The sequence below is a fragment of the Falco cherrug genome, chromosome 8 (genome assembly GCF_023634085.1).
Source record: "Falco cherrug isolate bFalChe1 chromosome 8, bFalChe1.pri, whole genome shotgun sequence".
Lineage (NCBI taxonomy): Eukaryota > Metazoa > Chordata > Aves > Falconiformes > Falconidae > Falco > Falco cherrug.
The window spans coordinates 25575984-25600520 of NC_073704.1; the positions used below are offsets into that span (position 1 = coordinate 25575984).

A 24537-nucleotide genomic window follows, 5' to 3' on the forward strand; every position below is an offset into this window, starting at 1 on the left:
TGCCATGCAGACAGGACCTGGGGCCGGAGGGTGCCCCAGTCTACCAGGGTGTCCTGGCGTGCCAGGGCAGCGCAGCACAGGCCAGCTCCTCCACAAGGTGGAGGGTGTCCCCAAGGCTACAAGCCCTCCCCATGCACATGCTGCTATGGGCAAGTCCCCACTCCCTGCTGCGCCCGGGCAGGCTTGGTGATCACGGTGCAGAAATCATAAGGTGGAGATGAGGTTCTGGTGGAACAAGCAGCCTTGAACAAAAAAAGGGGTGGGATGGAGGTCAAAGGAGCAGGCCTGTGGGGATGGGGACCAAAGGTGGTGGGGCAAGACAGGGGCTCTGAGCATGTCAGCAGGTCCTGGGTAGGCAGCATGTCCCTGACCCCTGCTGCCACCCCTGTGCAGTGGGGACTGTGGGTGGCAGAGCTCTACCAGCAGGTGTCCTGGGCTGCGCAGAGCCCCCACCGCTGGGTGGGACAGGGGGACACCCACAGCCCAACAACCTGCAGGTGGGATGCTGCAGCTCACACAGTGGCACAGGGGTTACCCCCAGCCCCAACCTGGCCACAGCAGAAAATGACTCCGTTCCGCATCCCCTCTCCATGCAAGGGCCTGTTCCCCCCCCACCCCCAGCCTGGGTTGCTCCCACCTCCTCACCAGGAACAGGCTGCCTACTGCTCAGAGCCCCCATTCCTCATCCTGGGATGGCGAAGGCAAAGAAAGCCCAGGCGGAGGGGAGGAGATGGCTGCGGGGGTTGGAAGGCGATGGCCCCGGCACAATGTCCCCTCCGCGCTTCCCCCGGCTACTTACACATGGAGTGAGAGCGCCCGTCCTCGGTACAGGCTGAAGGCGCTGCCGTACGGGTCGCTGGCCACTGAAAGGCTATCCTCTGACCCCCAGCTTGTGCCCACCAGATTAGCCCGTGACGCCCGCACCAGCGGCTCCACGCCCAGGTGCCGGACCTCGGCGCCGCATGGGGCCGGCGCGTTTGCTTGCCTTGGGGTTCCCTGCGGCTGCTGCCAGGCAGCAGGGCGGAGGTAGGGTCCCCGTGCGGGGAGGCTGGCATCCGTCTCCTTCTCCACCACAGTCTGCTGGCTGCCCGACCAGCTGGAGCGCTCCTCTGCCTGTGACAGGGCCAGCACAGAGGTCGGCGTAGTGTTCATGGAGGCATCCACGAGGGTGTCAGACCCACCTGGAAGGAGAGGGGTGAGCCGACACCAGGTGCCTGCAGGGATGAACCCAGCACCCTGCTCTGAGAGGGCTGAGCTGCCATGGGGTGTCCCAGGGTGTCCCAAGCAGCCCCCTCCTGCACCAAGCCTTCTCCCCTTTGGACGGGTGGGTCACAGCTCCCCCTCCATGGAGAGCCCCACAGCTGGGTCAGCAGAGCCCTTGCAGGGGGCCATGCTCCGCAGCCGGCGCCAGGGCTCGGTGCCCACCGGATGCCCCCTGCTCACCCGTGGGGGTGCTGAAGGCCGTCTCATCCTGGAGCTCGCTGCGCTGTGTCACCTGGGGATCACTGGGCTCATCCTCGCCTGTCTCCGAGTCTGGAGGAGGAATGAGAGAGCAGGGGGTGAGGGGACATGAGGACAGAAGGCCAGGCTGGTGCTGCCCCTTGCAGATCCACCAGCTCCAGGGGCAGGAGACCCAGGCAGCTCCAGGAGGAGGCAGCACCAGGGCAGGGGCATGGCTGTGACCTGCAGGGACAAGCTGCCAGCAGGGAACAGCAGGACCAGGGGTGGGAAAGTCCACCAGGGCAAGGACAAGCAGGGGAGGGCAGGCAAAGCAGGCAGGAGTAGTGTTAGATGATGGAAGGAACGGAGACGGTGCCAATGGTGGGAATGTGGCTGGTGGAGGTGATGTGGGGGCAGGGAAGCAGGGCAGGGGGACAGTGGCGGCGAGGGGGCAGGGTGGCAGGCTCGGGGACAGGGCCCGCTCTGGGGACAGGGCTGGCATTGGGCAGGGGTCTTCCTACCGTAGCTTTGTTTCCTGCAGGAGCGGAAAACTTCGCTTCCATAGGGGCAGCAAGAGAGAGAGAGACATCAACACACGGTTATCGGCCCAGCCTGCGGAGACGCGGGGGGCAGTGGGGAGGGACCTTGTCCCCAGCATCTCCCCACGCTGCCATGTGGCAGGGACCTGCCAGGGCAGCACCTGGGTGGGTATTGCTGGCTCGGCGACCACGGCACCTTGTGACAGGCTTTGGGGCCAGGGATGAGGCTAGGACCAGACATTTGCCCATCTGAGACCCCACGAGGAGCACCCCCTGCCCTGCCCAGCCCCATGGCAGGGGCCAGGCGCCCACAGGGTGTGGAAACAGGTCTGGCAGACCCAGACTTCCTCACCACATCTCCACTCTGCACCCATGTTCACTGCATGCCACCCCAGCGCTGCACACAAACCCTCTTCACACACGCACCATCCCACCTGTGCCCTGCACGGCACCATCCCCTCCCCATGCCACAGCCACCTCCTGCCCAGCAGGACAGCCACCTTCTGTCCCTAGACCTACTGGAGCTGCCCCATGGGCTGGCCTTGCCACTGCAGCACCTGCATGTCCCTGCGCTCTGCAGGGCACCACAGCTTGGGGCTTGACCCCTAGACTGCGCCCCAGCTGGGTGCTCCTGGAGGTGCTGGGGCACACGGACATGTGCGTCCATGTGCAAGCACCCTCCCTCTGGCAGGTACATGTACACCCCCTACCCCAAGTTAGCAAGTGCTGCATGATACAGCCACACCCCACAGCATGGCCCCAGCTGACAAAGCAGGGATGCTCAGGTCAGGGCATCCATGAGAGCATCCCCACGTGGTAGTCTGAGGCCAGGTGAAATCAGCACCACCCTAATGTCCCATCTCAGGAAAGCCAACACCGTGCAGCCAGGGAGGGTCAGACTTTCCTCCCTGGCCACTGCCTGAGCCCTCACAAGCTGCTGAAACAGACCCCTGAAGTGATGTGTCCCCTGCCCCACCATCGCTCCCCTTCACTGCACTGCCATGGCATAGTGAGGAGCTGTGCTGCTCCCGCCCAACCCAAGCCGCCCCTCCACAGCCTGGCACACTGCCAGCTGCCCTGTGCACTGCCACCACATCAGGCTTCCCAGCCCAGCTGCAACAGCCTGGCAGCCCCTGAGGAACCAGAGCTGCAGGGCCAGGCGCAGTCCAGCCTTGTGGGGGACACCGGGAGCCACCAGCTGACCAGGACCCCGTTTTGTGGCTGGCAAGATGCAGCCCAGCCCTGCCCAGCCTCTGCTTGATGCCCCCCCACACAGTGCAGCGGTGGGGCTGAACCCCATACCCCAGCACACTCAGGGTGGCAGGGGGAGTCAGGTCCTGGTAACTCAACGCACCATGCGTGAAGCGCCCAAAGCGACGCGAGTGGCCAGTCTTCTGCAAAGGAAAAGAGAAGAGAGCGTTACCCATGGCATGGCGCCACGCGCCTGCTCACGCACGGACGCACACTGCTGGCACGGCACACCCGCACGCACACACCCCCATCATCACAGCACATGCGGCACCGCTCACACCCACAATCGCTCACACACACACACACTGGCACAGCAGACATGGCACCGCTCACACCCTCCCACTGGCAGGGCACTCCTGGCACCGCTCACACGCACACTCACACACACATCCATCCCCCGGCTGCACACCCACAGGGTACCCACAGGCACACACCCCCGCGCACGCAGAAATGGATGGGTGTAGGTGGACACGTGTAGCACATGCCCAGCCATGCACACACACCTCTGTGTGCACACACCACTCCCCTTGGTGATGGCACTGTGCATCCCAGCCCCACACCACTGCCCGTGCTGTGGGGTGACACTGTGCACCCCACCCCTGCGCTGCAGCCCACGCCCAGGGAGCAACAGCCCTGGGCAGCCCTGCTGCCCTGGCATCCCTGTCTGCAGCCAGCGCTGCCTGCAGCAAGGTCTTTGCCTGGGTGGGTGCCCAAATGCTCCGTAGACCCTTTGAAGCCACCGCCCGCGCCAGCATGGGGACTGGGCCAGCAAAGTGCCTTCCAGACGCTGGCCCAGACACCATCATGGGCACCGGCCCAGCACGGGGACAGCATCCCCCATCCCTGCTGGAGGCCGTGCCAGTTGCAAAAGACACTGCCCGGCACAAGCGGCATGGGACTGGCCCACCTGTGCGGGGCTGGAGGCATGGGGGCTGCACTCACTCGCGCCGTCTGGGCAGGCAGGCAGGATGCAGCACGGGGCAGAGGCGCACGGAGCTCCCTGCCAGCTTGGCTGCCCTCTGCGCTGCAACCCAGGGCTGAGCCCTCGCTTGCCAAGGGAGGGACCAGCTGGGGGCAACCCAGCTGCCAGGCCTGGCGTGCACCGATGCCATCTCCCAGGAAAGCAGAGGGATGGGGTGATCTCCAAGGCAGGCAAGAGCAGAGATGCGATGTGCAGGCAGGCAGGGTTGGGCTGCCAGGGCTGAGAATCCTTCCCAGCCAGTCTGGGCAACAGGGTCTCCCCAGGACACTGACACCCCATGCCCTGTCTCCCCAGCGTGGAGCCCAGGGCTGGACACTCAGCTTTCTTGAAGCCCTCTGTTCTGCCATCCCCTCCTGCCTGCCCCCTGCATCCAAGCAGGGTCATGGACAGCCAGCCCCCTGGGACAGCCAGCCAAGCATGGCCAGTAGTCAGTTGCCCTTGGAAGGGCAGCAGGCTCATTTTCTGTGCCTCAAAGCTGCTGCAACTGCAGCGGCAGCCCCTGCCGCTGGGCAGCACCTGGGGACTCCCAGCAGCCCCCTGCCTGCATATGGTGCTGACCAGAGGGCAGTAACTGCACGAGACACATTTGTATTCAGTCTGAGCCAGGCTTCACCTCCCCTCCTCGCTGACTGTGCTGGTTCTGGCTGGCAGCCCGACTTCCAGGCCAGGGAAATAGATGAGTGATTAACTGCACCATCGGCGGATAATTCCCCCATTAAAAAATGAAAATGCAATTGAGTGCCATTATCGGGTGCTCTTGTGGCTTCCCCAGGGACCGGCGCCATCAGCTCCCCATCAAATATGGTGATTACACCCAGTAGGCCTGGGCTGGGCACCATCACCCAGAGCTACAGGGTGGCCGAGCCCACTCCCCTCTACCCCGCAACAGGTCACTGTGGGATCGGGGCACCCCGCAGCCTGGACCCCCCTTGGGCACAGCACCCAGGAAAAGGGGTGGAGGAGCCCCAGGAGCCCACTCTGTGCCCACCCAGCCCAGGCTGGGGAAAAGGGCTATCTGGGATCCCCACAGGGCAGCTGGGTGACACCTGGTGCTGCCTCCTTCCCATACCTGGTGCAGATCCACCTGCTCGGGCTGGGGTCTTGCCCTAGCTCTGGGATGGGGCATACTTGACCATGGCTATGGGGCCAAGGGGAATCAGGGGAAGAAGGGTCTCCTGGGACCATGGAGCACAGCCCTGGCAGCCTGCCACCACCTGACATGTGGAGCCCAGCACCACACAGCACTGGTGCCACTGGTCTGAGACAGGCAGACAGGGAGCGGGGATGGAGTGAGGTGGGGAGGTAGCAGGTGGCTTGCCTGGTGCAAAGGGACAGCCACTGTGGGTGTCCTGACCCTCCCATGCTCGACCAGCGCAGCAGGACCCTGCCCCACCATATGGGCGCGCGGGGCTTGCAGCCCCCAAGGGCAGATGGGGCAGCCAGGCAGTGCAACCCACCCTGCCCTGAAGAGACCCCCACCATGCGTGGCTCCTGGCATCCTTGGAGACCTGTGTCTCCCGGGGCGCCCCACACCCCTGGGAAGGGGCTGCGGGTGACAGCCCCTCCCTGGTCCCTGCTGGGCCACCAGGCTGGGTGACAGCAGGGAGGCTATGTGCCATGCTGGGTGGAGTGGTGGGGTGGGCTTGCACGCCGCAGGGGTGGGGGCTTCCTGGAAGGATGGCCCCCATCCTCCACCCGTCGCCGAGGCTAAGTGACGTCCTTGTCCCCTGCTCGGCGGCGGAGCGTGCGGCGGGGCCCGCGGAGCAGCCTCGCCTGTGCCAGGCATGCTCCTGACGCGGAGGGGATGACGCATGCAAAGCCTCGTCTCCAGCTCCGTGACCACCGGCAGCGGAGCTGGGGGGAGCCATGAAGCAGCCTCCATTTGCTGCCCCGGCTCCGGAGGGCAGAGAGGGGAGAGGGTGGCACGGGGAAAAGCCCCCGGCGGGGGTCTCAGGCCGGCTGCCGGCACAGGCAGTGCTGAACACCTGCCCTCTGCTCCTCCGGCGCGGTCTGGCGAGGACAGGCAGGCAGCTGGCGGCTCTGCAAGCGGGGCTGGAGCCGGCGGTGGGCGAAGCCCCGGGAAGCCCCGAGCGGCGGCGGCAGAGCCGGAGGGGCAAACCCCCCCCTTCCCAACCCACCCATGCGCTCCCGTTCCCGGCGCTGCCCCCTCCGCCCGGCGCCCGCCGGCGCGGCAGCCCGGAGCCTTTACCTGGAAACGCTTCTTCACCCAGATCTTCTTCATGCTTCTGCAGAGCCCCGCTGGCCCGGTCACAGCGGCTCAGGCCCGGCGGGACGCCAGCCTGCTCCCGGCGGGGTCCCCGCTGTCAGCACGCCGCGGGGAAAAGCGATGCTCCGAGCATCCTCCACCGCCGGCAGCTGGGGACGGTGGAGGGAGAGGAAGGGGCTCGCCAGGTTGGGCTCTCGGGAGGGCTGGAGCTGTGATCGTGAAGCATCACTGGAGTGCTCCTCCCTCCATCCTTCCCCCGCCTGCCTCCGCCTCCGCCTCCCCGCCAGCCCTGGCACACAGTGACAGCAGCGGGGGACAGGCAGGGCACAGGTGGCAGGGGGCGCGGGCAGCCGCGGGGCCGGGGGTGGTGGTGGTGGAGCGGCTGGGGTGGGAACACGTCCTCCCCCCGCTGGCTTTAGCTCCACGGCACCCGGGGGTCCGCGCCCCCGGCTCAGCAATACAGCTGTACCACTGTCCCCTACCACGGGTCCCTCCTGCCCCACCGCCGGGGGCAGGGGCTGTTCTTCTCTCCGGTGCTCAGTACCACAGGGCACATCCCACCACCGCAGCTCCCACCCGCACCCCGACGGGGACATGAATAACACACCGCACCGCTCCAGCGCTGCACACAGCTGCCCTCCACACGCTGCCCCCGAAGGGCCCCCAAACGGGGCAGCTCCACTGCCACAGCTGCCACAACCCTGCACACAGCAGCACAGCCACAGCGTGCCATGGCACTGCCCAGCCAAGATCCAGGCTCACCAGCACTGCCAGCCTCCCATCAGTCCCCTGCGTCCTCCAGCCAGCGGCAATGCATAAGGGTCCCGTTAGCAAGACAGGGTGTGGGTCCCAGCACTGCTGACCTGCCTGCACATGAACGAGAGCTAATACAGGCACAGTCCTTCACAGCCGCCCCCTGCCACAGCACGAGCCCCCCTGCACACCACATAGCCTCTCCTCGCAAACCACACAGCCTTCAGCCCCAGGCACCCAGTGCACCCTGCCCCCCATGTGCCTCAGGACCCACACAGGATGACAGGGCTGGACTGCTGAGCCCTGGGCTACCATCACTGCTTTGTGTCTGGCAGGGATGCAAGCTTGACCCAGAGAGGTAGGCCGTTGTCCTTCTCCACACTGCATGACAGACATGAAACCTCCCCTTGTGCTGAGGTGATGATGCATGGCACAGCTCAGGGCATGGCTGGGTGCCTGGGATGGGGTCGGAATGGGGCTCCTGGGGTGTGGGCAGAAGCTGTCAGTGGGGGCCCCCGGTGGGGCTGGTCAGGGCCATTAAGACCTGTTAGAGCTCCTGGGGTGCAGACGTGGCCTTGGCATGCCTTCCCCTGCTGAGGGTCCCCAACCCTGATGACCTGTCCCCGTTCTCTGGGAGATGCCACAAATAAGACAGAGGGGCCGTCCCAGCCCACAGCCTCACCGGGGTTGTTCCTGTCTGCTGTGCCCCTGACAGCTCTCAGTGCCCTGTGTCACCAGCTCACCAAGCCATTGAGCCCTGTAACATGCATCGTTCCCCTTCCCAGGCTCCTGGAGAGGCTGCCAAGTTCCCAGCCCCACCAGCTGTCCAGCTATCCCCTCCCACTACAGAGCATCCGTGGGGATGCTGCTGGAGGCCTCCCCCACCCAGCGCTTGTCCCCATGATGCTCACCTGTCCCCTGGGGAGCCGGCCACCCCATGCAGGGCTACACACAGGCACCACACTCCCCACAACGCTTGGCAGCTCCAGCAGCTTTTCTCTGCTTCTCCTCCCATCCTGACTCCCAACGTGAGGCTTTTCATGGCTCCATAATAACTTGCAAATTACCCAGTACAAAAGGAGCTGTTTATACAACATTTCTGACAGTCCCACAATTCAAGTGATGTTGCGGGGTTTCCGTGGAGACCCCACACGTCAGGCAAGTCCCACGTATGCCAGAGCTGGCACTAAGGGAATCTCTTGTCAGAGCCAGAGGACTCTGCTGGGCCCCCCAGCCCTGGGTGGTGACAAAGGTGGGTGCCCCTGAGCCAGAGCTGGGTAAAGGGGCAGGCTGTGGAGCTCATCGGCCAGGTTCCCTGCACCTAGAGTCTCCCTGCCAGGTGCTCTCACCCAGGCTGTGCATGCCTGCGGTCCTGCCACAGACCTGCACAGCCTGTGCCTTTTTTTCCACACTCAAGTGGGATAAAAGCCTCGTCAGGGGTGCCAGGGAGGAGCACCAAGGCTGGGGCTTGGTACACAGCGGTTCTGGGGCAAAGGTGCTGCCATCACAGCACCTTCAGGGACAGCCCCAGGGCTGGCCACAGGGAGGAACCATATATGCCCAGCCAAATTGCAGTCGTTCGGGTATCCTTTGACTGCCACATCTGCTGCCCCATTGGCTATGGCTTCTGCCTGGCCAGGCACACAGCTCTTCCCTGCGACTGTGGGTCTACTGCTCGGCCATCCCTCAGCAAAAGCCCCAGGGGTGGCTCAGGGCTGCCCCAGAGATGCTGCACTGCTGGGAGCAGCTGGGTCACCTCCAAGGGACTGTCTGCTTTGGGGCCCAAGTGTCCTCTGCAGAGGCAGCAGCACCTGCAAATCCCCCCACAATGCCAAAGCCAGAGTCCTTGCAGAAGGTGTCCAGTGGGAGGTGATAGCAGCCTGTGCCCAGGGCAGCCCCTCTGCCTTCCCCAGCCTGGGGGCAGCCCTGGCACTGCCCTGCTCTTCTGCAGGACAAGGACACAGGGCAGGGGATGGGGAACAGCATGGATGTGGCAAGGACAAGGGGCAGAGCCAGAGCAGGTGGCCTCCTTGCCACCAGCTCCAGCTTTGCTTGCTGGATGCACACTGGCCCTGAGCAAAACAGATAGCAAACACCTGCTCAAAATGCAGCATTAATTATGCTGCTCAGAGAGCTGCAGCTCCCCACGCCTTGCTGGGCCTCCCCGGCAGCTCTGCATGGATGCTGCCCCTGCATCGCAGCACTGGCTGGGCACCAGCCACCCAGTCCCAGCCATCAGCCCCCTTGTCTCGGTGCTTGAATAATTGATGGCAGCGGGTGCATGCAGCCGTCTCAGGTAGGAGGAGGTCTGGGCATGAATCTTTCATGTGTTTGTGCCTCCTGGAGCTGCTGGGGATCGTCTGCAGGAGATGGGGCTGTGCTGGGAGCCTGGAGAGGTGGGAGCTCTCCCCAACCCGGTCCCCAGGGGTAAATAAACACAGCAGAATGCCCCACATCACAGGGCAGGGCAGCACTGCTGCAGCTTTCCCGTCCTGGGGAAGAAGCGATGCTCTGCTGGGACCCCTTTCCCATAGGGTTAGGGACATCCCAGGTGCCCTCCCTTTGCCGCCACTAGAAGGATGCCCAAGCACATGGTGCCCACTGCAGGTAGAGGATGCGGGGATGAAGGACAGCAATGTGACCTTGGCTTTGGATGCCTAGGCACAAAGCAGGATGGCAGGAGGCACTTTGTCCCTGACCTGCCAGCCCTGCTGCTGGCATCCCCCCTGCGGGGGGCTGAGGGGCTGCATGCAGAAGCTGGGGGAGGAAGCAGGCAAGAGTGCAGGCAGCAGGGTGGAAGCAGCTAGCCCCCTCTCAGTGCCACTGTGCCAGGGCAAAAGCTGGCAACCTGGTGTTGGGAGGCTGGAGCGGCACAGGGAGCACCAAGCAGACCCAGGAGAAGGAAGAGGCTGCCACCCCACCACACAGCCCCAAGCGGCAGTGCTATATTTACCCAACTGCAAGCCCAGGTCTCGGCCTCTTGCCTGTAACACAAGCCCTACAGCCCGCCAGAATCGAGGGGACGGCACATTCCTCAGCAAAAATAACACCCCGGCAGCGGGCGAGAGGGCAGGGGTGGAGGTGACTGACTGGACAGCTGCACCTGCTGCTCCGCTCACTGGGAAGCAGTCATCCTGGTCTGCAGCACCCCAGGGACGGGGACCCAGCATGTGTGGCCACTGTGCCAGCCCCCAGGTGGCTGCAGACAGAGCTCAGAGCCCAGGGAACAAGCCCAGCCCCAGAACACGTGCCTGTGCTTGGGGGCTTCGGGCACCTCGAGGGCCAGGTCCAGCAGGGGCACCAGCTGAGACCAGCACCTGGGGTGACACAGGCCAAGAAGCCCTACAGAAGCAGCCCCTCTGCTGGCACAGCCGGGAATGGTGCCCACCCCATGGCAGGGCATGGCAGCCTGGGCTGGAGCCTTGCTGCATCCCGGGCTCCTCCAAGATGCTGCTGTGCCCCGGGGCTGCGAAGACAGCCAGGGACAGCAAGGGGAAGCTGAAGCAGCCCCAGAGGGTCCCAAAGGAGGGAGGAGATAGCAAAAGGAGGCCTTAAGCCCCATGTGGTCCCTGAGCAGGACTGGCAGGGGCTCCAGAGGGAAGGGGCAGTTGGGATTAAATGTAGGCATGGCCCTGTAAGGTAACAGACCAAAATTAGGCACCAAGATAAATGGTCAGAGGTACTGAGCCCTCCAGGGACAGTTAGTGCAGCCATCCCCACTGGGGTGCCACTGCTATCGCCACGCAGCACTAGCCACAAAAGCATGGCCACACTGCCCCACCGTACCTCAGGGCTGGACAGGAAGGGGCCGTGCAGGGCTGCCATGCCCAGGCAGCTCCTGCCCCCTTCCCTGCCCCCAAATCCAGACGGGTGCAGGCTGTTCCCTGGGCAGAGGAAAGACTCCAAGACGGTTTGATTGCTGACTGCAGGTGGAGGCGAGTGAAGCAAGACCCTGTACTGGGAGCCCAAGATGGACACATCCAACCTTGAAACAAGAGGCAGCCCTGGTGGGGAGGATCAGGCAGAGTTGGCATGGCAAGGGAGGGCTGGGCTCGGCTCTAAAAGGAGATTAGCTTGGGTTCTTAAGAGGTGATTTAATCCGGTTTACAGGGGAAAAAAATCAGGAGATGCAGCTGAGAGGTGATACGGGCTTTAGCAAGCCTGGAGGCAGTGGAGACACAGTGCGGACCAGGGCTGACTAGAAGGGTCTGCAGGGTCCCTGGATGGAACTGGGAAGCCCCTGGACCAGCCTGGTGCTGGCGTGATAAGGGCCAACACACCCTACCTGTGCCCATAGAGCCAAGGCACGAGGGAAAACCTGCAGCAGGAGAGGGGCAGAGTGATGGGACACAGCGGGGATAGTGTGACTTGGTAGGGATGGTGTGCACCTGGGAACCCCTGTGCCCAGCTGCCTGGCCAGCCCCACACATGCGCTCCCTACACCAGGCACTGACGCACTCAGGGGACCTGGGAGAAGAGCAGGAGAAAATCATTAGTGGGGTGGAGCGACAGATTCAGGGCAAGGGATTAGAGGAGCTAAATCGGGCTTGTGTGAGCAAGGGGGAATGCTGAGCTGGTGCAGGAGGAGCTGCTGGTGCTGAGCATGGAGCTGGGCAGCACAGAGCCCCCCCAGCCCACCAGCAGTGACCTGAGCCACCTTGGGCAAAGCCAGCATTGGTCCCACAGAGCACTGCAGCCTGGCCTGTTCACCAGAAACAGAAGGTGGAGGACTGGGCTCTGTGCCCCCTGGAGACCCTGACCTAGTGGAGGCAAACAGAGCAAGGGCACCCCAACACCTCCAGACTTGGGGGGCCAGGACCCTGAACCCAAAGAAATGCCTCATCCTGCCTGGGGACCTTGCATACACACCCCTTGCCCCATAACTGGCCAATGGCCCAGCTCAGGGCCCCCCAGGGCACAAGGATGGTGTGCCCCTGCCCAGCACAGCCACCAGCGGAACTTCCAGAGTCCCCTGAGAGCTGAGTCTTGTCAGGGCACGTGGGGAGCCCCTGAGCAGCCAGAACCTCCATGCCAGAGACAGGTGAGCCTCGGCACACATCCTGGCAGGGTGTCAGGGCGGGCGGGTGCAGAGCAGTGGCACAGCTCCTCCATTTCACGCAATGACCCACCCCACCGCTTGGCTGCTGGCATGGAGAAAATGGCCTTGGGGTAACAACACGCTAACTACCAGCACCCTACAGCAGGGCCAGGCAACGCAGCTGGACCCCCCACCACATCCCATCACCTCCACACCAGCACCGCTCTCCAGCATCCAACAGGACATGGTGCTCCCTGGGCACTGCCACAGCATACCACACCACGGAGACCCTTCTGCTCCAGGGCAAGCACAAAGCCGCACTGGGGGCTGCCATAATCTTCACCCAGCCTGGAGCTTTCATGGCTCCAGAGGCATCTCTGCCCTGGGGCTGTCTTTTTGGGCAGCTGTTTGCTCAATGGCAGTGCATCCACGGGCTGCTCACCTCACCGGGAGGAGCACCTGGGGCAGGGCAATATTCACCCTGCACCTTAGGCAATCCTGGCTGCTCTGTCCTTCCCTCAGCTGCTCCAGAAAGGCGGTGGTGAGGGCCGGTGGCTGGGAATTGGGAACAGGGATGAGTGCGTCAGCACAACGGGAACAGGCACCTTGGGAAATCAGGTGGTGCCGCACCACTGGGCAGAGGCAGGGGGGCCCAGGCCAACAGTGCCATGGAGAGATGCAGCTACACAGCTGAATGGGAGAACAGGGTGACACACACACACCTCCTGGGACAGGCTGCTCCTGCCCCTGGGGCAGTGCATGTCTCCCACTCTTTCTGCATACACAGCACAATGCATCTAAGTACAGAGTGCCACGGTCCCCAAAGATGCGATGCACAGTGACCCTGCACGGACCCACCACAAGGCAGACTTCTGCATTTCTCTACTCCCTGCCCCCACACCAGGCCCATAAGCAGCATGTACAACTTCTTCCATCCTCTGAACACCATGCTTCTGCAGCCTTCCAGCTCACACACAGCAACTCCTCCTTTTCCTGCATTGCTCCCCTTCAGCACAACCAAGGCTCCTTCTGCCCCCACCACTGCTCCCTAGTCACCACTCAAGATGCAGCATCTCCAGCACACCTCCGGTGCTGCAAAGCCCCAGGTGCAGCTACTTCCTCAGACCCTCCAGGCTCAGCACCCTCACTCCCTGCCCTCACTGTCCCCACACAGGCACCACAGCTCATGTCTCAGTGCAATGCCACTGGCCAGCGCCACATGCTCCCAAACACCCAGGTCTGCAATACCCTGGGGAGGTAGCATCCATCCTGGGGCAGAGGTGGCTGAGCCCCAAACCTGCCTGGCCCCCTGTGCAGGATGAGGCCCACCCATGCAAGGGCCTGCAGCAGCCCCCATGCACTCCCTGTGCGCCCAAGGAGCCAGGGATGAGGAGCTGGGCAGTGGGTGTTGCTAGGGGGCTCTGGGTACCAGGAAAAGCTGCATCCACCCCTGTCAATTAAAATCAGGCCCCACCCACTGCAGGACATAGGCTCCACCCACTTTAACCCCCTGCAGTGTTAAGCTCCTGCCCCTTCGCCCCAGTCCAGTGCAACCCCAGTGCCTGGTACGGCTGCGATGGTGATGCTATGGGCGGCTCTGTCATGCACAGGAGTGGCACATGCAGGGGCATTGGGGGGTACCGAGGTACAGTGTGGGTGGCTGCAGAAGGTGGCACCATCAGTGCCACACACCTGAGCCACATCTCTCTCCTGCTCTCTCTCTCTCTCCTCCTGCCCCAAGCAGGCTTGGCATCACATGCTCCTGACACCTCCGTGCCTGGCCCTGGCACCCTGCCCGGCCTGGCAGTGGACACTGCAGCCACATGCTAGCTCCAGGCCAGAGAGCTGCCCCAGTGCTGCCGGCACTGGCACTGGGCACCCCAGCCTGCAGCGCAGTGGGCACAGCGAAGACCAGCCCTGGACGCCCCCAGGCATGCACTGTGGCCAGAGCCTGCAAAGCGCTGCTGCCACCCTTGACAAACCTGTGCTCAGGGCCGCACCAGCGGCTACACCACTCTTACCTTCCATGTCAATGATGGCCAGCACGGCACTGGTCATGGCCTCTCCCCGCTCGTTCTCAGCGATGCAAGTGTACACACCAGCATCCTCCTTCTTGCTGTCCCGGATCCAGAGGGTGCCGTACTCCTCCCCACGTGGGGCCAGCAGCTCATTGTTTCGGTACCAGCGGAGGCTGGGCCGGGGGTTGCCCACCGCCACCACCCGCAGCCGGATGTCGCAGCCGGTGCCGATAGCTGCATTCTTCAGCTTCCGCACAAAACACGGTGCTGCCAGGCGAGCCGGGCCCTCCTCAGGCACCCCAGGGTCCGCCGTGACCTTGGCGCGCTTCGGCGGGATGCCGGGGCTTGGTGGGGCCACCCGAGGCTCCCCACTGGCCCTACCCGTGCCACCACGTCCCTGCGCTCGGTGCATGGTCTGCAGCTCCCCTGCCCACGCCCGTGACCCCCACCACCCCAAGCTGGCACCACCGTGCCCCTCTTCTCCCCCTGCCTGCAGCCCGGGGGTGCTGGGTGCCTGCCAGGGGTCCCGGGGCAGGTGTGGCCCCCCGGCCCAGGTGCCGTCTGGTTCACTGCTTCCCCCCCACCGGCTGCAGCCCCGAAGGTCGCAGCGCCGTGGGCAAGCAAGGGCCTATTTTTAGGCTGGGGCTCGGCTTGTCACTCGCTGAGCCACCACTCACCGAGTGCCCGGTGCAGTGCGGCACCCACACCCCATGCTCTGCTGCAACCCCGAGCCTGCCCAGCACCTCGGCACCTGCTTCTCCACCGGCCTGGGTGTGAGTCCTGCGGATGCTGGCCACTCGCTGAGCTGTCCCGGTGCTGGGGCCGTGGCGTCCCCCCCCCTCACCCGTCCCGTCCCGCGCAGCCCCCGGTGAGCTGCGCTCCCTCTGCTCCCTCTCTCCAAGTGGCAGCTGCCTCTGATATGTCACATTCCTTGGCTGGGCTCCCCCTCTCGCACCCGCCGCCCCGGCCCTGCAGCCCAGCTCCTCTTGCAAAGATAGAAAAGGGGCCAGAGCCTTTCCATATTAGCAGTGAGGCTTGGGGGGGGGTGGGAAGGACCCAGCCTTCCTCCCCGCTTTGCCTTCTCCAGCAGTGTCACCAGACTGGGACAGAGAGACCCTGGTGGCATGTGAAGGGAAAGGACACCTTCATGCTTCCTGCAATGAGAGACCCCAGGCAGGAGCCAGCCCCACGTGTCCCCTTTGCCGCATCCCCAGCAGGCAGCAGAGGGGGGATTGCTGCATCGCTGCTCACCCCACATCCACCCTACCAGGAGGCTGCAAACACAGTGAAACCCCATTTCTCTCACTGAGTCCCTGCCTCGCTGCCCTGGACAGCGTGGGTCCCAGCCAGCTCCCCATTCAGGCCCTGCTTGGAGCAGGAGCACCCCGCTTTTGGATTTGGGGTGTCTCACGATTGCTCCCACTTGCTGCGCTCCAGGCAGCGAGCAAGCAGGGACTGCCTTTGCCGTGTGCTGCCTCGCTTCCCCCGGGCAAGGCAGGGCTCCTCCAGCTCCCAGTGTGATGGCACACGTCTGGGCACCTGGCCCCAGCCGCCCTCGCTGGGGGCTGTAAATCCAAGTGAGCAGGATGTGAGTGACATGGCACACTGCTTTCCAGCTGCAGACCAGCCCCACTGGCTTTGGCACACTACCAGGCCAAGGCGCCGGCATCGGTGAAGCATCACCGGCAAGGAGAAGGTGCCAGGATCCCCCCAGGTTGAGCGGCTGGAGCACACCAGAGCTGCTGCCCTGCTAGACCTGCAGCCCAGCTGCAGAGCAACTGAGCAAGCACGGGGGTCTCTGGGCTGGAGAAGCCCGCGAGAGGCTTGGGGGGCTCTCCGCTGCCGGCACTGCCCTGCGGGCAAAGGGCTGCTGTGTCCCCTGCCTGTCCCCTCAGCCCCAGGGGCGCAGCCCTGCCACCGCCAGCCTGGGCCCGGCAGGGAGGGAGGTGTCGCCTCTCCCCGGGGCAGACCTGACAACCGTCCTCGATGTCACAGGGCCACCTGCTGGAGACAGTCCTTGAAATCCAACACCCCCCTGGCCCAGGCCGGCCCCGCAGCCAAAACTGGGGTTCGCCACGCTGGCCTCTCCATCAGGGACCCCCCGGACCCCTCCCCGCTGCTGGCAGCAGCACCTGCCTTGTCCCTAAAACGCCACCTGCTGCCAAGCCCTCTGCTCTCCCAGGGCTCTGCTGCACCAAGTGGGGTGCAGACCCTCTGACACCTCCCAGGGCAGAGCAGCCCTGAATCTCTCCCCCCCGTGGGATGCTTGACCCCGGGCTCCCCTGCTGCATTCCCCCATCGCTGGGCTGAAGGAGCTGAAGCCAAGGACCCCACACCCTGGCCATGGGGAGGGGGGCACGTGTGTTGGCGGGGAGAGGGCACAGGGTGTAGGATAAGGCTGGAGTTTCAGCCTGAGGTGGGGGCAGGCTTGGAGTGGTGGGGCTGATGTCCATGGGATACTGGGGTGGAGAAAGATTTGAGATAAGGGGGGCTCTGCTTGCAGGTCGGTGGCAATGGGGGCGTGCTTGGAGAGGTCCCGGGCAAGTGTGGGTCTGGGGCAGGGCTGGCCTGGGTGAGGGCAGAAACAAGGTGGCTGTGGGGCTGAGAGCCACCAGACCAAGGTGTGAGGCCCAGGGTGTATGGGGGAGACACAAGGGACAGTCACACCAGAGCCCCTCCAAAGCTGCTCAGGGCTTGGCTGGCACTGTCCCCAGTCCTAGCAGGGCTCCCTGACACAGCGCAACTGGAAAATCCACCACCACAGGCAGCAAAATGCTCTGGGGCACCTTCAGTGTGAGGGTCACACATGTTTTGGGGGGACCAGCAGCCTAGGGAAGAAACAGCTCAGGAGGATGCTGACCCTGCATCCACCCCAGCCCAGCCTTGGGGGCCCATGCGATGCCCCCCCGCGTGCCACCTCTCCGCCACCCCATCCCATCCCTGCCCCAGAGATGCACTGGGAGAAAGGAGTGATGCTCCGCTGTTTATTTCAGCCGCCTGAAGAGTCACGTAGATGCAGTGGGGTGGGGGTGCAGTGGGGCGAGGGATGGGGGTGCCTGCCCTGGCCCCCGGGCCTCTCTCTGGCTCCTCTCCTTCTCTCCCCGCTCTCTCCCACTCTCTCACTCCTCCTCTCTCCTGTGTCCACCTACGGGTACCCTCTCGGCTCATGAGCTTGGCCCCACACAGCCTCCTGCTGCTGGGCAAAGGGAGAGCTGGGTGCTGCCCTCCTCTGCCCCACGGGGCTGCCTCTTGGGCCAGGGGGAGCACAGGGCCCCAGACCCCTGGGCCGGTGGGGACACAGGTTGGGAGCACCCTGGCTCCGACCTGGGCAGAGAACAGGGGGCTCAGCCCAGAACCCGCTTGTCCCCAGCACCACCACCACCACCATGCACCCAGAAAAGTGCCAGCTCCAGGGAGGCCAGTGGTGCCGGCATGGGGGGGACGGGACCCCGCTCCTGTGGGATGAACCCAGAGCCCTTGCCCAGTGCATGGAGGAGGCTGCAGGGGGATCCAGAACCCGCTGCTGGGACCGTCCGGCTCTCTGGGGAGCTGGCCCAGGCCACCACCTGCTCCCCCCAGCCCCTCCTGTCTGTCCCCTCCCTCCCTCCTGCCGCCCCCGCCCCCCTGGCCCGGGCCTGATCCTGATGCTGGCACTGCGGCTGCGAAGCTGCGAAAGCAGAGCAAGCCTTCTGAAGCCAAAGGAGAAAGCCCGGGGGGTGCAGGGGGCCTGGAGGCACCTGCATAGGGGTAGCCCTCAGGCAGTGCTGGGGAGCGCCGGGGGGCGAGGTGGGGAGCAGGAGGGGGGCTTGGCGGCGGGACGGAGGCAGGGACAGAAGGTGCCAGTGGGCTGCTGGAGCAGCCTCCTCTACAGCACTTCATGCTGCTGCTGGGTTGCCTCGCTCACCACCTACCGGGAGAGAGGCACCGTGAGACGCCATGCCGTGCCAGCACTGGAGTCCCTGAGCACGGGGACAGGTGCTGTGCCCGGCCCCCCCACCCCCCCACCCCCCTCCCACCTTGGTGCCACCCTGTGCTCACCTCTCCATCACGGGTTTCGATGGTTTTGATCATCACGGTCTTTTTGGTGTGCACCTCGGAGCCACGCTGCTCTGGGCTGGTCTCTGCGGGCAGGAGGACATAGGAGATAGGACCACAGGGATGTGGCATGGGGCACAGCAGTGGGGCTGGGGCCACTGGTGGGCTTCAGGAGCCCTGGCTTAACTCCCCCTCAGCTCATGGCAACACCCAACTGAGTGCTCCCACAGCAGGGGCTCAGTGTGGCACCCATGGGTGCCCTGCTAGCCTAGCTGCAGCCCCCCAGGAGGGAGATTTGCCCCCACACTGGGGACCCCTGGGGACTCATCGCAAGTCCCCCTCTTCATGGGGCAATACTGACCTCGGAAATTGAGTGCAGAGGCAAAGGTCTGGTGCATGGGGATGCTGATCCTGCGGGAACAAGGAGGGGAGAGCTCAGTGCCAGCCAGACCCAGCCCTTGGGCAGCTGCTCACTGAAGTGGGAGCCCCAAAAAACAGCTGACCCTGCTAGTCCCCCCACCTTGTCCTGCCCCACTGCTGCTCACCGGTTCTCCTCGCCCTCCAGCAGCTTGCGGTATGTGGCGATCTCCACATCCAGGGCCATCTTGACGTTGAGCAGGTCCTGGTACTCACGCAGGTGCCGAGCCATCTCGTCCTTCAGGTGCCGGATCTCCTCCTCCAGCCGGGCAATGGTGTCCTGGTACCCTCCAGCCTCCCCTGCAAAGCGCTCCTCCATCTCCCGCATCTGGCGCATCAGCGAGTCGTTCTGGGGGCACAGGGGGGTCAGTAATGGGGGAGACCCAGAGGGACCAGGAGTCACCTGTGGTGGGAGCTGGGAATGCTGCAGGGGTCCTAGGGGAGACCCGTGGTCAGGCCTGGACTGGGTCCAGCTGATATGGGACCGTGGTGGGTAGCTGTCACCCTTTGTCTGCCCAGCGCTGCGCAGTAGGGTCTGGCAGGGGCAAGCTGGGCAACCCCAGAACCCTCTGCCCAGGTGCCCAGGCTTGCCAGCAAAGCCATCCTACCCCAGCAGGAGGGCATGGAGAGGTGCAGAAGCACCAGAGGGCTGCCCAGGGGTGGCACTGCCACACTGGTGGCTGCTGGCTGGCTCCTGTGACCGTGACTGTGCCAAAATGGGACTGTTGTGCCCTGTTTGTTTGCAGCCACCTTCCCAGCCTGCAACCAGACACCCTGAACCCTGTGCCCGCCTGCCTGGAGCCTCCAAGGCTGGGGAACCTTTTGCAATCTGCGCCTTGACCCTGGGGCTCTGCCAAAACATCTCACAGAGGCACAGGCTTCCACTGGGAGAGGCGCAGCCCAAATCTTGGGTACAAGTCACCCCATGGCAGCAACTCAGATTGCTGGGAAGAGCCCCCCACCCCAGAGATGTCCCAGAGCATCCCTGGAGCAGCAGGTCCCTGCAGGGAAGCTGGTCATCTCCCCACCACTGCCCGCAGCTCACCGTGCCCTTGAGGGCATCAATCTCACAGGTGTAGGACTGGATCTGGTGCCGGTACTCCAGCATCTCCTGTTTTGCCTGTCGCAGCGCGTCATTGTTCTTGTTGGCTGCCTGTGTCAGATCAGAGACCTGTGGAGAGACCAGGGTCAGTGGGCATGGCCACTGGGATGGCTGGGACCTGCTGTGCCAGGGCCAGCCCAGAGCCCGCTGCCTCCCACACCTTGGACTTGTACCACTCCTCAGCCTCCGCGATGTTCTTGGCAGCGATGCTCTCATACTGAGCACGGATGTCCCGCAGTGCGGCCGTCAGGTCGGGCTTGGAGATGTCCATCTCCACTTGGATGTGCTGCTCCTGCAACTGAGCCTGCAGCTCCCGGATTTCCTGGGGGGACAAGGTGACACCTCAGGGCACCCACTCTGTCCCTCATCCCCATGGGTGCCTCCAGGAAAGGGGGACACCCTTGACCTACCTCCTCATGCACCTTCTTGAGGAAGGCAATCTCCTCCTGCAGGGACTCGATGCGTCTTTCCAGGTCAATGCGTGCCAGCGTGGCTGCGTCCACGTCCTGGGGGGACACAGAGTGAGAGGTAGCAGAGGGTGGTGCAGGTGAGCACCAGGGAAGGAAGGTGTAAAGCTGTGCCCAGGCCCATGCCCTGGTGCTGGGGCCAGGCTGCCAGGGGGGAGATGGGGGTGGGAGGGCAGTGGAGGCCCTGTGCCACCCTGGAGGGACAGGTACTCACAGCTCTGAAAGCAGCCAGGTTGTTCTCAGCCTCCTCCTTCAGCTGGATCTCCTCTTGCAGCCTGCAAAGAGGGGAGGTTAGGGAGGTCCAGAGGAAGCCCTATCCCCCAGCGGCGATGTCCCCCTGAGCTGTCCCTGAGCCCAGCATGGTCCGGTGAGAAGACAGCGGATTGTCCTGCAGTCCCAGCAGGCGGCGGGAGGGCTGGCAAGAGGCCAGGGGCTCTTCCTCCCATTCCCTATTATAGTCAACGCTGGAGAGAGCACAAAGGCATGAGGTCAGCTCGGTGCCACGTGAGCTGCCCCGGCCCTTATAGGGGAGAGTGGCCGGCAGCCGGGGGCAACAGGGTGCAGGATCCAGCTTGGGGGGTCTGAGGGATGGCCACCGGCTGAGCCATCGTGGGGAGAGCAGGAGGACAGACAGCTCTTAGTGGTGCTGTGGGATGGGGTGTGGAGTGGGGACCACTGGGGTGTGAGCCCAAGGTCAGGGCTGGGGAGCCAGGCTGTGCCACAGGAGGGGGCAGTGCGGGTCGGGAGGAAGGCAGCAGGGAGGAGGCAGAGGTGCCCAGGCAGTGCTGGCACACGGGGTGGCAGGAACCCAACACCCGTTTGTTCTGGGCCCTGCTGCTCCCCTGACATTGAGGGGTCCTCCTTGCCGCCACCCCCAGCTTCCCAGCATCAGGGGCTCTGCCCCGCCAGGATCCCAAGTGCTGGCTGTCTGGGGCAGAGGCTGGGGTTGCAGGGGGAGGCAGCAGGTGGTGTCACCCCCAGGAGATGGGGACTCTGTGTTCCTGGGGCACAGGGGCCAGGAGAGAAGGTGCAGACCAGCATCAAAACAAGCAGCTTCCCCTGAGCATCTGTCCCTGATGCCGGGTGCCCCCATGCTGGTCAGTCCCTGGGGGGTCACTCAGCCTGGCCGCCCTTGTGGCTATTACCCCCTGGCCCCAGACCCCTCCCCAGCACCAGCAAGGCCCACAGCATCCTTGGGGAGTCCCTGTTGCTCCTGGGGCACCATGGACACCCACGGCAGGCCTGTGGAAGTGTGGCCGCTTCCTCCTCCCCCTCCTTCACATGGGGAGCTGGTGGCCCCCAGGGCCATCCTCCCCCCTGCTTCGCCCTACCTGGCTGGCTCTGTCCATCTGTCTGTCCCACAGGGCTCAGCTCACCCATGGGCTTGGCAGCCCTCCCTGGTGTGAGCAGGGATGGGGACCCTGGGGAGGGGGAACTCTGATCCCCCAGCTCTCAAGATCCCATGGCATCACAGCCTGGCCTCAGCCCCACTGCAAGACGGTATGGAGGACACCCCTGCTGCCAGAGCCAGCCTGCCCGTTGGGTGCTGCCTGGGCACCTGGCGAGGGCTGGCAGCACCATCCGGACTGCCCTGCTGAGATGCCCAGGCTGTGGGCACTTCCCTCGCACTGCCGCATGCTGCTGGGTCAGCTCCCCACCGCCTGCCCCATGCCCTGTGTCGGGGAGCACCCAGCACTGGTGCAGCAGGTCGCAGGTGCCCTTCTCCCTCCCAAAACTCACAGCCACCAGGTCAGGACCTGGCAACCTGCAAAGTGCCCTGCACATGGGTGCAGCCAGCAAGAAGCACGGCTGGGGTGCTCTCTCACCCTAGGGGATGGGACGAGGGGGACAGAGTAGTAAGGCCATAATCGGCTCCGAGTGTGGGGTACAAGGATGGCAGTGAGCACCTGAGGGGCTGCCAGAGGGAGCTCTGCAACCACCTACCCTAGAAATGGAGATGCATGGATAAATGCCCACAGGGACATGCCAGGGCCCCCTACTTACTTCTGCCTGAGCTTCTGCAGGTCATCAAGCAGGTTGTCACGCTCAACTTCAACACGGGCCCGCTGGCTGGTGAGCAGGTCCACCTGGTGCCGGAGTTCCCGCAGCTCCTCCTCGTACATCTCAGCCACGCGGGTGGGCTCCTTGCCCCGCAGGCGGTTCACCTCAGCCATCATCATGGCATTCTGCTGCTCCAAGAAGCGCACCTTCTCGATGTAGTTGGCGAAGCGGTCATTGAGCTCCTGCAGCTCCACCTTCTCGTTGGTGCGGGTCTGGAGGAACTCCTGGTTCATGGCATCGGCCAGGCTGAAGTCCAGCAGCTCACCGGCACCTTGGTAGGTGCTTTGGTAGGAGCGGAGGGGTGTCACGCGGGTGGTGCGGAAGCTGGACAGGCTGGGGACAGCGGAGGTGCGGGACACCTGGTAGACGCGGGAGGTGACAGAGCTGCCGCTGCTGCCCTTGCCCCCAAAGGAGGCACGGGAGAAGACCGGGGAGGCACCGCCGAAGGTGCGGCGGTAGGAAGAGACCCGCTGGCTGGAGGAGTAGGACTGGCTCATGGTGACGGCGTGGGGCGGCGAGGCCGGAGCAGGGAGCAGGCAGCGGGGCTGGCGAGCGGCCGGCAGCTCGGCGAGGCTCGAGGCTCGGGAGGGGACCCGCGCCGCCGCTATTTGTATCCTGCTGACATCACCCGCTCCTCCTGCTGCCGGGCAGCTGGGGGATGCTGCTGCAGGGGGGACAGCCGCCAGCCCCCGCCCACTGCCCCTCACCTGCCCACCCCAGGCAGATGACGACGATGCCCGTCGACTCCCGGGCACTCCCAGACTCTACCAGTGTATCAGCCACCCCTCGACCCCCACTGCACTGCCCCAGCCCTGGGGGTGCTAGGGGAGGAAGTGGTGCAGGCTGGTGGTGAGCTCCCCACCGCCACCCCCACCACCCCCCGTCGGGGTGCAGTGCCACCTGGGGTTGCCCAGACAAACAGACGACGGCCTGGGCTGGCATGAGGGGGGAAAGAAAGGGACTCAGCCCTTCACACTGTTACTTTGAGCCCCTTGAGCCAGACCCTATGCCCAGTAGTCACAGTCCCCAAACTGGCCTTGAACACCCCAAAATGCTCCTGATGATGCCCTGACCCACCCCATAGCAAGCACACCAGGCTCAGTTCTCCATATGGTGCCAGACTCCAGCCCCCACCCCCAGACGGGGGGGGGGCAAGGGAGAGCCCTGGGGAGTGAGGGATGTGGTAGGACCCTGCCCTGAGTGCCCTTGTGCTGACCCACCACCCAAACCCCTCTTTCTGATACGGGGAGCTGGGTGCCAGCCTGGGGCTGGGTGCTTTCGGGGTGCTGCTGAGTGACCCCTAACAGGTGCTGGGGCCCAGCAACCGGTGAGGGTGACATCACACCCCCCTACCCCCCCACCCCGGGTCCTCCACATTCCCGAAGCAGCAGGCACCCAACCAAAATAGCCTCCCGAGCTCATATGCATGGGACATAGGTATTTATAGCCGGGGGAGGCAACCTGTTAACCCTTCTTGCGCCAGGTGTGTGGAGGGTATGGCTGGATAGGGATTCTGCCTGGAGCAGCCCCAGTCCCTCTCTGGTCCCCATCACCCCAAGAACAGGACAAGGTCCCCAGATCATCCTGGGGTGCTGCAAGCTCTGCCCAGTCTCCTCAGCCTCTGCCTTGGCCTGTCAGTATTTTGGGGATCAGAAATCCCAGCCCAATTCCCCAAATCTTCCCAGAATGAGGAATACCCTAGTTTACCCCAGGACCCCCACCAAAGCTTCCCACCTCCTGCACGGGCAGTGGGCTATGGCAGGGACCCCTGAGGCCATGCACAAACCCATGCCAGCCAAAGAAGACATCCTGAGGGAGGGGGGCTGTGCTGGGAGAACCCCTCGGGGGTTGCCCCTCGCATGGGCAGCACCACCTCCTCCCCAGGCCCACTGGCACACCTGGTGACCGCCAGCCCTACAAGCTGGGCTGTTTTGGCTGACATCAGCCTGGCACAGCCCCAGCACCTCTGTCCCTGGAAGCTATGGCAGAGGGGACCGCCACGTGCCACTGGGCACAGGATGACTCAGCAGCCGGAGCAACGCTGAGTCCTGCATGGACCCGCACCTCCTGGCCCTCTGGCTGCAAAGTAGATGCCAGGGCTCACCCACGGCAGCATCAGCATGACAAAGGCTTGGGCTTGGTCACAGCAGCATCCTCAACTGCCCCGGCTCTGGGTGGCACTCCTGGCTGCTGCCTGCCTGCTCCCT

The 24537-nt window shown here is 64.3% G+C and overlaps 2 protein-coding genes across 2 annotated transcripts in view; both read right to left on the bottom strand.

Annotated features, from left to right (window-relative positions):
• Window positions 1-14660, bottom strand: part of SPEG (striated muscle enriched protein kinase) — a 38045-nt gene extending 23385 nt beyond the window's left edge. The window contains 7 exon segments of the mRNA XM_055718390.1: window positions 800-1181; window positions 1444-1533; window positions 1962-1996; window positions 3334-3373; window positions 6422-6533; window positions 12673-12785; window positions 14252-14660. Coding sequence (XP_055574365.1) covers window positions 800-1181; window positions 1444-1533; window positions 1962-1996; window positions 3334-3373; window positions 6422-6533; window positions 12673-12785; window positions 14252-14660 — 1181 coding nt within the window.
• Window positions 14661-17218: 2558 nt separating this feature from the next.
• Window positions 17219-22921, bottom strand: DES (desmin). Its single transcript, XM_055718187.1, has 9 exons — window positions 22274-22921; window positions 20484-20544; window positions 20213-20308; window positions 19963-20124; window positions 19746-19871; window positions 18829-19049; window positions 18645-18694; window positions 18287-18369; window positions 17219-18155 (listed from the first exon to the last, which is right to left on the bottom strand). The coding sequence occupies exons 1-9, from the start codon at window positions 22825-22827 to the stop codon at window positions 18114-18116; spliced, it is 1395 nt and encodes a 464-aa protein (XP_055574162.1). The 5' UTR covers window positions 22828-22921; the 3' UTR covers window positions 17219-18113.
• Window positions 22922-24537: the final 1616 nt, after the last annotated feature.

Coding starts and splice junctions, on each gene's coding strand:
- DES (XM_055718187.1), bottom strand. CDS start 22,827: ATGAGCCAGTCCTACTCCTCCAGCCAGCGGGTCTCTTCCTACCGCCGC. Junction 20,125..20,212: donor TCAAGAAGGTGCATGAGGAG/GTAGGTCAAGGG, acceptor TTGTCCCCCCAG/GAAATCCGGGAGCTGCAGGC. Junction 18,695..18,828: donor CTGGAGGGCGAGGAGAACCG/GTGAGCAGCAGT, acceptor TTGTTCCCGCAG/GATCAGCATCCCCATGCACC.